The 11,884-nt window shown below is 41.5% G+C and overlaps 1 protein-coding gene across 1 annotated transcript in view; it reads right to left on the bottom strand.

Annotated features, from left to right (window-relative positions):
* Window positions 1-1,174: 1,174 nt before the first annotated feature.
* Window positions 1,175-11,884, bottom strand: part of LOC118336588 (CUGBP Elav-like family member 3) — a gene marked incomplete in the record, with an annotated part of 26,444 nt that continues 15,734 nt past the window's right edge. Inside the window, 11 exon segments of the mRNA XM_035673261.1 lie at window positions 1,175-2,246; window positions 4,728-4,891; window positions 5,107-5,248; window positions 5,435-5,544; window positions 6,500-6,562; window positions 6,697-6,843; window positions 8,343-8,487; window positions 8,935-9,090; window positions 9,393-9,472; window positions 9,592-9,720; window positions 10,036-10,084. Coding sequence (XP_035529154.1) covers window positions 4,764-4,891; window positions 5,107-5,248; window positions 5,435-5,544; window positions 6,500-6,562; window positions 6,697-6,843; window positions 8,343-8,487; window positions 8,935-9,090; window positions 9,393-9,472; window positions 9,592-9,720; window positions 10,036-10,084 — 1,149 coding nt within the window.

Genomic DNA, 11,884 nt, shown 5'->3' with positions numbered 1-11,884 from the left:
ATAAAGCAGACACTACCCAGAGAGAAGCTTTGTGATCTTATATCACTATATCATTCCCATCAACCCACCAGTGGGGTCATGGGAGATTTTGAGTGGCTCTTGAAGGCAAAGGTTCAAGATTTGTTTAAAAAAATGAACCCACTGTTGTCAATCATGAACCATTTGTCATTAACCACTAACTGCTTCATAAATTATCTTTATAAAGTTGTAAAAGTAAAGAAATATTGTGGAATTAAACTTTAAAATGGGTGTCGCATACTCCTATTATAATATACCGGTAGTGACGATAACTGTGATATTTAAAGAATGAAATACTGATATCATGGTAATAATACACATATGATGATATAATGTTCTGTTCTTGCTTTGTGGTTCATAATCAGTGTAATTGTTCTTTTTGGACTCTTTTGTTGGTTACAGACAATCTCCCCACATTCATATTTTCAGTGTAATTGGTTAAAAAAAGAGACTATGATTATTACGAACTCTTTGGGTCACGATAATTGTGTAGTGAAACAGCCCTACTTTAATATTAATATTTACCCTCAATGAAAATGCTTCACAATGAATCACATCTAATCGTCAAAGCTTTTGTCTGTTGCTGACCTCAATCAATACCGGTACACACTTCAGATTGATCCCTCCTTATTGAAATATGTGTATGGAAGTGAGTTGTGTTTGAATCCTGTCAAATACAGTTTTATTAGAAAATCACACTCAGCGATAATTCATTTTGGCCTGAGCACTTGCACACATCAAATTAATTTAATTGTTTCTCTTTTGGTAAACTGAACCGAGATCAACTGAAGGGGAAAATAACTTGCAGAATAATTGTCCCAGAGGGACGAGAGTTCACTGGAGCCATGTTCTCAAAGATAAAAACCAATACAGCATTTAATTGTGCTGATAAATAAGAAGACTACTCCCATAAATGAATACAGGAGATAACAAACCTGGCACATCAGCTTAATGTGGGTGAAAACACTCTCAGTCTCTGGTTACATGCTCTGTACTTACGCCCCCTTCTGGTCAGAAAACGGATGTGCGCTCTCATTTCTGCTTTCACTCTCTTTTTCTATCACACACACATACAAACAAACACATACACGCTTAATAAATCACATTAGGATATTTAGTATGATACTTTTTATTTTAACTTAAAAAGAGAGTGGATCAAAAACAGGATTCAATAAATTAGAAATAAATATAATTGCTGTAATAATTAATACATACATTATAATTACTCGATTGCAAGAGTCTGACAGAAACAGGCCCTCAAAAGGTTTTCTCTAGAAAATTCTAAAATCAAAATATTGCAACCCATTCAAATCCCTTCCCTCCCAATAAACAAAATAATTGATAAATTAGTAAATAAATAAAAAATAGCTCAAATATTAAAACCTCCCGAATAAAAGTGCAATCCCCCCTCCCCCGAGTTTCACCTAAAATCTAAGTAGAAATTTAAAATAGGTTAGTGATTTCCCATTTTACAATTTGGAATGTAATATCCCTTTATGAGGACGATGATGTTACTAGTGGTAATAATAATAATAATAATGATAATAATAATGATAATAATAATAATAATAATGTCGCTGTGTCCTGTTCAGTGTTTATCTAAAGTAGTATTCTTTTTGCATTTTTTCTTGTTTTTTAAATGCTGCTCTTTGTAAACTAAATTATTTACAGGTCATTAGGATTTTCTCCAAAGTCTCTCTAACCTACTCATTTAGTCGTCTTTTTTGTATTTTCTTTCTTTTTTTATTATGAAACATCGGCCCCTCTATATTTGTCACGTAATAGACATGGTATAGACATGTTAAAGTCTATTGAAGTGATATATCAGCATTTTTCATCAGTACCTTCCATACATGCTTGGTATGACACATATAACTGTACTAAACACCCTGTTGGCAAACTCCACGCAGACCATGGTCAAACCAAGCTCTTGGCTGTATGGGTAAGATTACTGACTCGTGTGAACCGTGTGTATTTGTATGTGACTGTCCGTTGTGTGTGTGTGTGTGTGTGTGTGTGTGTGTTTGTGCACTTTATGTACATTTGTATATCAGCCTTGCACCGTTTGAGGTTCAGTGTTTTAGAGTGCATGTGTGTGTCATTGTAAAAGTGTGTGTGTGTGTGTGTGTGTGTGTTTGGCTGCACTCTCCGGACGCTCAAAGGTAGCAGACAGTCTGAAAGCACTATGAACCCTGGGATTCCACCTCGGCTGGACTCTGAAAGGTCACCTGTGAAGGGAGGGAGAGTTGGGGGGTAGAGGGAGTGATACATACACAAGGAGAGAGGGACAGAGAGAAGGAGGGGGGGATATGTTAGAGAGCAAAGTTATAAATACACTGGAGCTCCATGTTTCTGTCTGATCTTTATATCTCGTCAAACATGCTCCTCCCATCAAACAAAACTCTTGTAAGCATGACTTGGACTCCTATCTTGCAGCAAATTGCACCTGAGCTTGTCTTTGTCTCAGTTTCATCGTGGTGAATTAAAACAAGAAGGCATCATTCACAGTTGTAAAGCTCTTGTCTTTCAACAGCAATAAATCATGGTGCTTTAACACATACACACACAGTGTCTGGCTCATGCAACTCAATACAGTGAAAATCCATTATTCATGTTCTTTGTGTGATTGGTGGTGTGTGTCTGGCGGTATGCGTATGTGTGTGCGTGTGTTTGTAAAGCTCCAGTGTCTGGGCATATGTGTTTATGTGTGGGACTTTATGAGCGTGTGCTGCACTCGTGTGTCTTGGATCATGGCAAGCAAACACTACTACCGACATGCATCACTCTCTGGCATTTGCAGTATAGAAATTCTGGGTGATAATTGATAAGGGGCAGCAGTTTCAAGGGCTCAAATAGTGGTTGTTGTCAGATAAGTCCATTAGACATAAGAGACCTTCTTATTATTCACAAGGATTTGTTATGTAAAGGTTTGTCTAGAAATAGAAACAGAATCCTTTATTTATAATGTGTGCTGCCACACACTGGCCTGACAGCAGCAACACATTTTCTTCTCTTTGGTAAAGGTTAGGGTTTGTGAAGGACTGAATTTACCTGAAACTAAAGAGATCCTCTCTTCTCTCTGTGTTACATTTCTCCCAGAATTCCTATAGTTGAAGGCTGTTCTCCAATAAGCAAGAGGCACTTGTTTTTCCACCATAACAACCACATACCCTTTACCTCAAAACACGAGCTAGAGGGATAGAAAGAGGGGGTTGGGATGAAGAGAAGCGAAGAAGGACTTTGACAGAGAAAGGGGGAACAAGTAGGAGGAGATAAGGGGACCGGAGGAGGAGGGGGTCGGTGAAGGGAAGAGGGAGGGAACACCACAAAAGCAGTGATAGAAAATGTAAAAGAGACCAAGAAAAGAGAAACAAAGGAGCAAAAAACTAAAGTGCCACATCAAACAGTGTAACAAATCAGAATCCAGGAATATAAAACCCAGCCTATCAGAGTACAGCTCAACAAAATGCATGCTCGCCCAAAATTAGTGTGCTTTTGTCCTTAAACTCAGCCTTTTCTGTTCTTTTCTGTCCTCACCTGTATGGCCCATGTTTTGGACCACTTTGTAGCCGTATTTAAACTTCTATCTCCTGTTCTGCATAATCATTTCTTGTCCAACATGGCCTGCCATTGCTGTATGTTGCATAAATACATAATGGCGTGTTAGTTTTTCCCATCGAAAGTTATTTCATATTTTTCAGTAAGCTAGTGTTGTTCTACATTTATCCACCAGTCACCTCTGGAAACCTCTGGAAAACCTCTCTGTACAGACACCAGTACAACAAGGATTATGAACTCCTGTGTTACACGCTAACAGTGTAACACAGACACATATGTACACATAGATGCCCACGCTCACTACTTTACCCAAACAATTTGTTCAAATAATAATGACACCAAACAGAACACTACAGAAACTGATCAAAAACAAAGCTGCAAAAAAAGAACGAGGTACTGAATTTATCAAATGACTAGTCAATAATTAAGTGTATCAAATATCCAATTAAATCAATTGATTCGGAGTACAGTCCTGGCTATTGACAGTTATTGATCAGTATGTGCACAGGTCAATACAAAATAAAGTCACAATGCACCAAACACAGTCTGTGGTCACTACAGCAACAGGACATGCAGGTCAACGCATGGCTGGTTGCTCGAGGTGACAGAACAAAAATTGCCAAGGGCAACCAACACAGGCAATCAATCGCCACAGCAACCCAAACACAGGCCAACCAATCAACTTACAACAATGCGAGAGGAAGGGGGGGTCGGGGCTTTATCGGTCACTAGGCAACCATTGCCATAGCGATGGGGTCCTCGTGAATTATGATTGGACGGGAGGATCTTGGGTGAGGTAAGTTGCCGTTTCAGGAAAAGATCAAAACAGCAGGAAAGAAAATAAATAAGATTGTGAAAGAAAATAAAAAGGAATACAATATTTTAGTATTTTCACTTTTCCTGAGTTGATTCATTTGCTTTCTTTCATATGAGTAACCCAACGTACTGTAAATTCACTGATATGTTATGTTAAGCTTTTTAACTTTGTACCAGTACCAATTAGCATCTCAGTGTCAAAGCTAACGCTACCTTCTCCACGTTGTTTTTTTTCTTCTCTCACTAGCCTAATATCATCCTCCTGCTCCCCCAACATACAACACCTCACTTCTCTTCATGTCGTGTCACCCATCACTTCACTACCACCACCTCACCTCTCTTTATTTCTTCTTCCTCCTCTCAGTTGTCACTCAGTATGGGCGGTTGGCATCTTTGGGCCTTTTGAGCTGCACTTTCAGTCTTTTCATGCCGATCTGGAAGCCATTCATGGCCTGGATGGAGGCCTGAGCACTGGCTGGGTTGTCAAAACTCACAAATCCTGGAAGAGAGGGAAAAAGAAGAGCTGTTATTTTAATTGAACCTTTCTTCCACGCCCTACTCCGTCCCTTTGTCTCAACTTAGGCAAGATACACAGTTGAATCTGACTTATCCTCCACAAAGTCACCTCCTCTCTTTTTCATTCGTCCTTCCCTTTCTCTGATACATCTGCTCTCCCCTTTCCCTCCCTCTTTCTCCCCCATATCTGTGTCTCACCGAAGCATTTGCTCTGGTTGGTGGCACGGTCAACAAACACCTTAGCCGAGATGACATTGCCAAAGGGCAGGAACATCTGCAGCATCTCAGAGTCACTGAACTCCTGAGGCAGGTGGTAGATGAAGATGTTACAAGCCTCTGACTGAACAGACACACACAACACCGACACACACACACACACACACACACACACCACAACACCACACACACACACACAGGCGTTAGGCAGAGTGTGATAAACGATCTCAGGCTGTGAAACCTTGTGATAAACAACTTTAAATAGGATCATTGGAGAGAGGGGTGTGGCCCCAGACAGACAGGAAGTCACATCACCTTCTCTCTGCTGCTGTTGCTGGGGCTGCTGGTGTTGCTGGGCAACCAGTGTTGGCTGCTGGGGGAACGGCTGTCCGACCAATCCGTAGGCAGCAGGATACGCTGCTATTGGGAGAGACAGTAACAAAACCTGATTGGTTAAAAACAACAGGTGGCAACATGACAGTGTCCAATAGAGTGATTTTGTTTGAACTGAAATGTCTCCTGCTGAAGGTGAAAACTATTAACTGTAACAGTTGAAAGGAGTAAGTCTGCTAAACAATGACAGTGTTGATCATAGTCTGGTATGCACACATTACAGCCCCCCAATACTCCATAGGTATGAATCATCGATACATTATTAGAGACATTAATGTGTGTGTTGTGTCACAGTATAATCAGATAAATCATAACAAAATTAAATCAATCAGTTGCCCTTGAAACATTTCTACCCTTGAAATGATGGCGGTCAAACTGTAAGCAGACACCTGGACGTCTTTGTTCCACATTTTCAGGAGGTTAAATAAGGATACTGATTTTACCTCCTGCATGATCTGCCTCCTTGGCTGCACATTAATATTCATTTCTGATAACTCAATTAAATGTGGACACTGACATCTATTATTAACAAGGCTAAATGTGTCTTACTGAACCAGAAGTGATATTCAATAAGTTTCTGAAACCAGTTTATATGTATCTATATATATACCACCCCAACACACAGGGAGAAGGTGTCATTCAGCGAGCTTCTTCTTCTGTTCTAGTGACTTGTCTGTACACACGTTTCCTATTTGCTCATTTGCCCAGTAGTACATACATATAGTGAGCATTTGTCACGTGTCATCTTGAGCTGTTGAGCATTTAAGCTGCCTGCTGATTTTGTTTGCATGCCTGTCTGTTGACAGAGTAAAGTGCCTCTTAAACCCTATCTGCTGTGTCCAGTGAGTGCTGTGGTTGTAAGCTCTTTGATGGTTTGTTACAGATAGAGTATACTGTACACTGTGCAGTTAGCTAGAGGTCATTTAGATAATCCAGACCAAAATTACATCTGGTCAGGACTTTAATCCGACCATACACCAACCTGTGTAGTGTTGCATGCCTGCATACGCCTGCTGTAGAGGGTCCAAGGCTGCAGGACTCTGAGCTGGAGAGTGAGAAAACAGAAAAACAATGAGAATGAAAAAACACAAGCAATGTGCTAATAAATCTTGGACTTTCCCTGTTCAGTTTAATGACTCTGTTGCAGTAGTCCGTACGTCTGTGTCTTTATCAAAATACCTTGATATGGGTGAACACCATTGGTGTATAGCGCTTCTGTTGCTTGTTGTCCATTGGTGGGGGCTGGCACACTGCTGTAACCATTCACTCCTATTGGTGGCAGAGCTGACACAGGCGTTGCTGCAATAGTTGGTGGAGTGTTTGTTCCTAGGAACAAGGATCACATCCCAGATAATGAGTCTCTGTCACTAGCAAGTACAAATACCAAATTACATAATTAATGTAATCCAAACCCTGCGATTCCACACACCCTCTTTCAAAATCACTCTTTAAACATAGCTTCATCAAATCTTAAATAGCTAAAATAACACTATCTCGCAATAAATTACTAATAACAAAAAAAAAAAAAATTAAAAATGTACACCGTAACGGCAAACTCCAGCACGACGGAAAAAAAAGAAAAAAAAATAAAACAAAAAAAAAAAATAATAAATAAAAAAAAAAAAACGTAGCCAAATGGGATAGAATGAAGAGATGTGGCAAATGATATTACCCAAGTTGGCAAAAACTTGAAGCGCCGCCATCATAGCTGACATCTGAATACAGGCAAAAGGCACAATAAAAACTTTGGTTGACCCACAGGGAGACAAGTTACGAATGAAACCTGGAGCAACCAAGAAGGACCTTGCTGGAATTAGGACAAGCTGTAAGAAGAGAGAAGAGACAACAGGAAGGATCAGAAAGACCAGAGGAAAACCTGGGAGATTGGAAAAAGAAAGGGGAGGAGAAGAAGGGAGACAAAAGTAAGAAAGGAGAGATAGAGACAGAGAGAGAAAACAGAGAACAGTATAATGGATATAGGGAAAAATTGAGAGGAAGGAGAGACAAAGGCAGAAAAAATGAAGAGAAGGGATCAGAGAAAGAGGGAAGTGAATGGAGGAACAGATGAAATAGAAGATCTAAAGATTACCAAAAATGGCTCAATTATGTCCTCGAGTCAGTAAGGTGTTAAAAATGGTTGTGTGTGTTGCGGGAAAGCTATGCCAGATGCCGCTATGTCATCTGTTGTTCAATGTGATAAACATAACATATACCCCCAACATAATTACAGATCCACTGATATAGCCTACTTCATAACTAATTAATATTACTCCTTTCATAAAAGCACATAAGCACTCCCTCTTAATCACACTTTTCGTATAGAAGTAACGAACAAAAAAAATGAAATAGTAATAAGTGCAGCAAGAGTGATATTGCTGCAATGCGATGCTTCCGCATATGCACTGTGGCTTGAATACCGACTGGTGTGTAGGCACTAGTAGCGGGGAGATTAGAGGGTCAATGGGGGGGCTGAAAGATGCCGAGCTGGAACGAGGCCACCTTGACTGCATCCTCCTCGCCCCGTCCATTCTCACTCGTGTCAAGCGAACATTCACCACCACAACACAACCACAAACAGAACAAACTGGAACGAACGCATCCTCGTGGTGAAAGCATAGAAGGACCGAACGTCTAAGTAATTCAAAAATTGCAATTAACAAATAGATACTTACATAAATGTTATCTAAACAATCAAATTCCTATGTGTCGGACTCCGCGTCCACATGTTTATTCAATCATTACAATTTCTTACAACGAAAGACATATCATCTACCTTATTTATAAAATCCCAATATCTTCCTTCTTCCAAAAATGTGTGAGCCTACCCGAAGACGGCGTGATGGGTGTAATGGGTGTGGCAATGATTCCGTTGGCATTGAGCGCCGCCATCTGCTGCATCTGTACGGCGGCAACTGTTGCCACAGGAGACAAGTACGCTGACTGGGCAACCAGGGCCTGCTGTTGGACAAGCTGTAGACAGGGAAGGAAACAGAGAGAGAGAGGAAGGGGATGGAGAAAAAGAGGGGGAGGAGGAAGAGGGGGAAAAAGTGAGGGAGAGAGAGAGAGAAGACAAAGAGACAGTTAAATGGATATGGGAAAAAGAGAGGGAGAGAGACAAAGAGGCAGAAAAAATGAGAGGAAGGGACAGAGAGAGGGAGTGATGGAGGAACAGATGAATAGAGATCTAATTACAAGGCCATTATGTCCTGAGTCAGTGGGTTAATGGTTGTGTGTTGCGGGAAAGCTAATGCCAGATGACGTATGTTCTGTTGTCTGTGTAATAACATTACCCCCAATTAGACCACTGATAGCCTCTTCAAACTTATTACATCCTTTCATAAGCACAGCACTCCCCTTACAAACTTCGTGTGTACGTGTGTAGTGCAGCGAGTGTTTGTGCATGCGTGCACCGCTTGCCTGTGCGTTGACCGCCTGTGTGTAGGCATTGTAGGCGGGGAAGTTGAGGGTCATGGGGCTGAAGATGCCGAGCTGAGAGGCCACCTGCTGCATCCTCCTCAGCCCCCGCTCCTTCTCTGTGTCAGCGAACTTCACCACCAGACTGGACGACGCTCCCTGTGGTGAAAGATGGCGACAGACGTTAAGTTTCAAGTGCAATTACAAGTGATCTTATATGTTATCTTATTTATGTGTGGACTGGGCTCCATGTTTATTAATTCATTCATTTTCTCTATCTATTTAATCCCTTTGATGTGCTATAGCTAGGATATGCCAGGACAGGTCAGGACCTGACCAAAGCTCTCCATCGTGACTTATGTACATGTACAATGTCTTTGGAAGAGCATACAGATGTTATGTAGTGTGTGCTTGCTGTGTGTGTGTTTTTAATCATTTGTAATTTCATGCATGCAACTCACAGGCATTGTGCGGCTCCCGTGCAAGCTGTTGATGGCAGCCTGGGCTTCAGCGTGTCCTTGGAATTTTACAAAAGCACACCCTGGAACAAAACAGAGTGAGTTACAGCACTATATTAGACTATATTAAATAGGAAATACAACTACATGAAATGAGGTAGTTTGCGTGTGTGCATGAGCATGTGTATTACATGCGTTTTACCTTTGCTGGTGCCGTCGGGTCCTCGCAACACCGTACACTCATCTATACTGCCGAAGGGCTCAAACAGCCTTCTGACGTCCTCATCGCTCTGTTGCTTTCCAAGCATGCCCACAAACAACTTTCTATCCTCTGGAGACCAAAGAAAGAAGAAAATGAAACTCAACTTCTGTCACATCTCTGTTAATAAGACTATCTATCTATGGAAGCTACTATTTTTGTCCACCAGGGGGCAGTATTGACTGTAGAGAATGGTAATGCGAGAGGGGAGTGGAAAGAGTGATTTGAATGTGTGTCTGTGTGTATTTACTGAAAGCACGGGTCCAAGTAATCCGCCAAACACACCCTGTTGACTACTCTATCTGATCCAACTTGACACCTACCTTCTTACTGTCTTACTGAATGTGTATGTGTGTGTGTTTAACTACGTTTAAGTGCATGTCTCACCTCCTCTGCCCTCGCTGTCAGCTGGTTTCACCTGGATTGGCCGATTCATCTGAGGAACAAACAAGAAGGAACATCAACACAGATGGTCAAAATAAACAAGTCTCTCTCCATTTGTCCAAGCAGAGGATCTCTCTTTAGGATTGACTCCACTTACAGTAAACATTTTATTCTATAAATGTAATCATTTATAAGGACAATGCACATGAATAAACATTTCTGTAAATGTGCCAGGGTTGGTTAGTCCAAAATAGTGGAAATTATTAAAGAAAAAAATGTCAGTTGATAAAAAAATCTACTTATTTGGACCAACTGGCCTCCATTAAATAGCACTGAGAACATTATCTGTAGTAACAAATTATTTTGTTACGATTCTTTTGAAAGAAATGTTAAAACTTTAATTACTGCTCTGATGGTGTGTGTGTGTGTGTGTGTGTGTGTGTGTGTTTAGGTGTGGGTTGGGTTATGTGTTTTTTAATCACTGATAAATCAAGGTTAGCAGGTAACAGGTGCGTCTGAACTCTGCTCTCTTTCTGTGTCAAAACACACGCAACCTTACTATCTCTGATTTCTCTCTCTGTTACACACACACAGAATGGAGGGGGGATTGAGAAGTGACGAGATTAAGAATGCAGGCCAGTTGATCTGGATTACAGAAGAACCACGGATTAGATGAGGGACAAGAGTAGATTGAGATAGCGAGAAGGGGGGGGGGGGTGTATATATTGTAGTGGAACGAGATGACAAGTGTGTGAAGGGAACAGGTCAGCTAAAAATAAAAGGATGGAGAGCAAGAGACACACACAGAGAGAGAGAGAGAGAGAGGCCTGGGGGAGCCCGACTGACTCCGACCGACTGAAAGGGCAGGTGGAAGGCCAAGAGGAACGAGGGAGTGAATGGAATTGCTGGAAAACGAAGCATTACATGAAGAGAGAGACAGAGAGACAGAGAGTGGGTGGATGAAAGCAAAGCTGCCCCTGAGAGGATGATTCAAAAAGAATAGAGAGAGAAAGAGGGAGGAGTGAGGCGTGATTCAGTCGTGACTCTGCCTCTGTCTAAAAAATGTCACGACTACAGAGATCAAGCGCCTAGAGTGCTAATGCACGCATGCATGCACACACATGTTCTGAATGGCCCTTCCACGCATACACTATCTATAGACACACACACACACACACAGAAAGACACACAAAAACATACTACACACACAGTGCTTAGTCATAGCACTGAGGCAATGAGACAGAGTGTTAATGCCAGAGGGATGGGGTGGGGGAGGAGAAGGGCTGCAGAACGACGGCGATGAAAAGAGCGAAGAAGTGCAAGGAAGAGAGAGAAGAAAAATGGATGGAGGGGGGGTTGAAGAAGGGAGTGACATTGATACGTAAAGCAAAGCCAAAAAATAAGGAAAAAAATGCTTGTGGTTTAGACACAGTCCTCTTTGAAATGCCGCAGATCAAAACAACCACCTTATATTTGTTTCAGTAAACAGTGTTATCAGTCGGGCTCAGATTTGAAGTTCCTCGTCTCACTGCCAGTCAAAATGTGATTTCTAGCAATAGTGGCTGAATTACATGTATTTTACATCTGTGTTACTCAAAGAGAGGGAGGAGAGAAAACACTCAGAGGGAAGAACAGAGGATGGGAAAAGGGACGGGAGGGAGGAGAAAGGGAGGGGATGAGAGGGAAGAACGGAGAAAGGTCCCAGTGGGGTGTTAAGGCAACGTAATGAAGCTGGTAATTGAGGAGAGGGCAGAGAGAGAGAGACTGGTCCATACATTTGATTAATCAGCTCTTAGCTGTCACCACAGAGCTATTGATCTAATGCAAGGCCATCACACACACACACAAACAC

Source organism: Morone saxatilis, unplaced genomic scaffold, assembly GCF_004916995.1.
Source record: "Morone saxatilis isolate NCDOM2014 unplaced genomic scaffold, NCSU_SB_2.0 Contig24, whole genome shotgun sequence".
In the NCBI taxonomy this organism is placed as follows: Eukaryota; Metazoa; Chordata; class Actinopteri; family Moronidae; genus Morone; species Morone saxatilis.
This window is presented reverse-complemented; position numbering and strand designations above follow the sequence as displayed.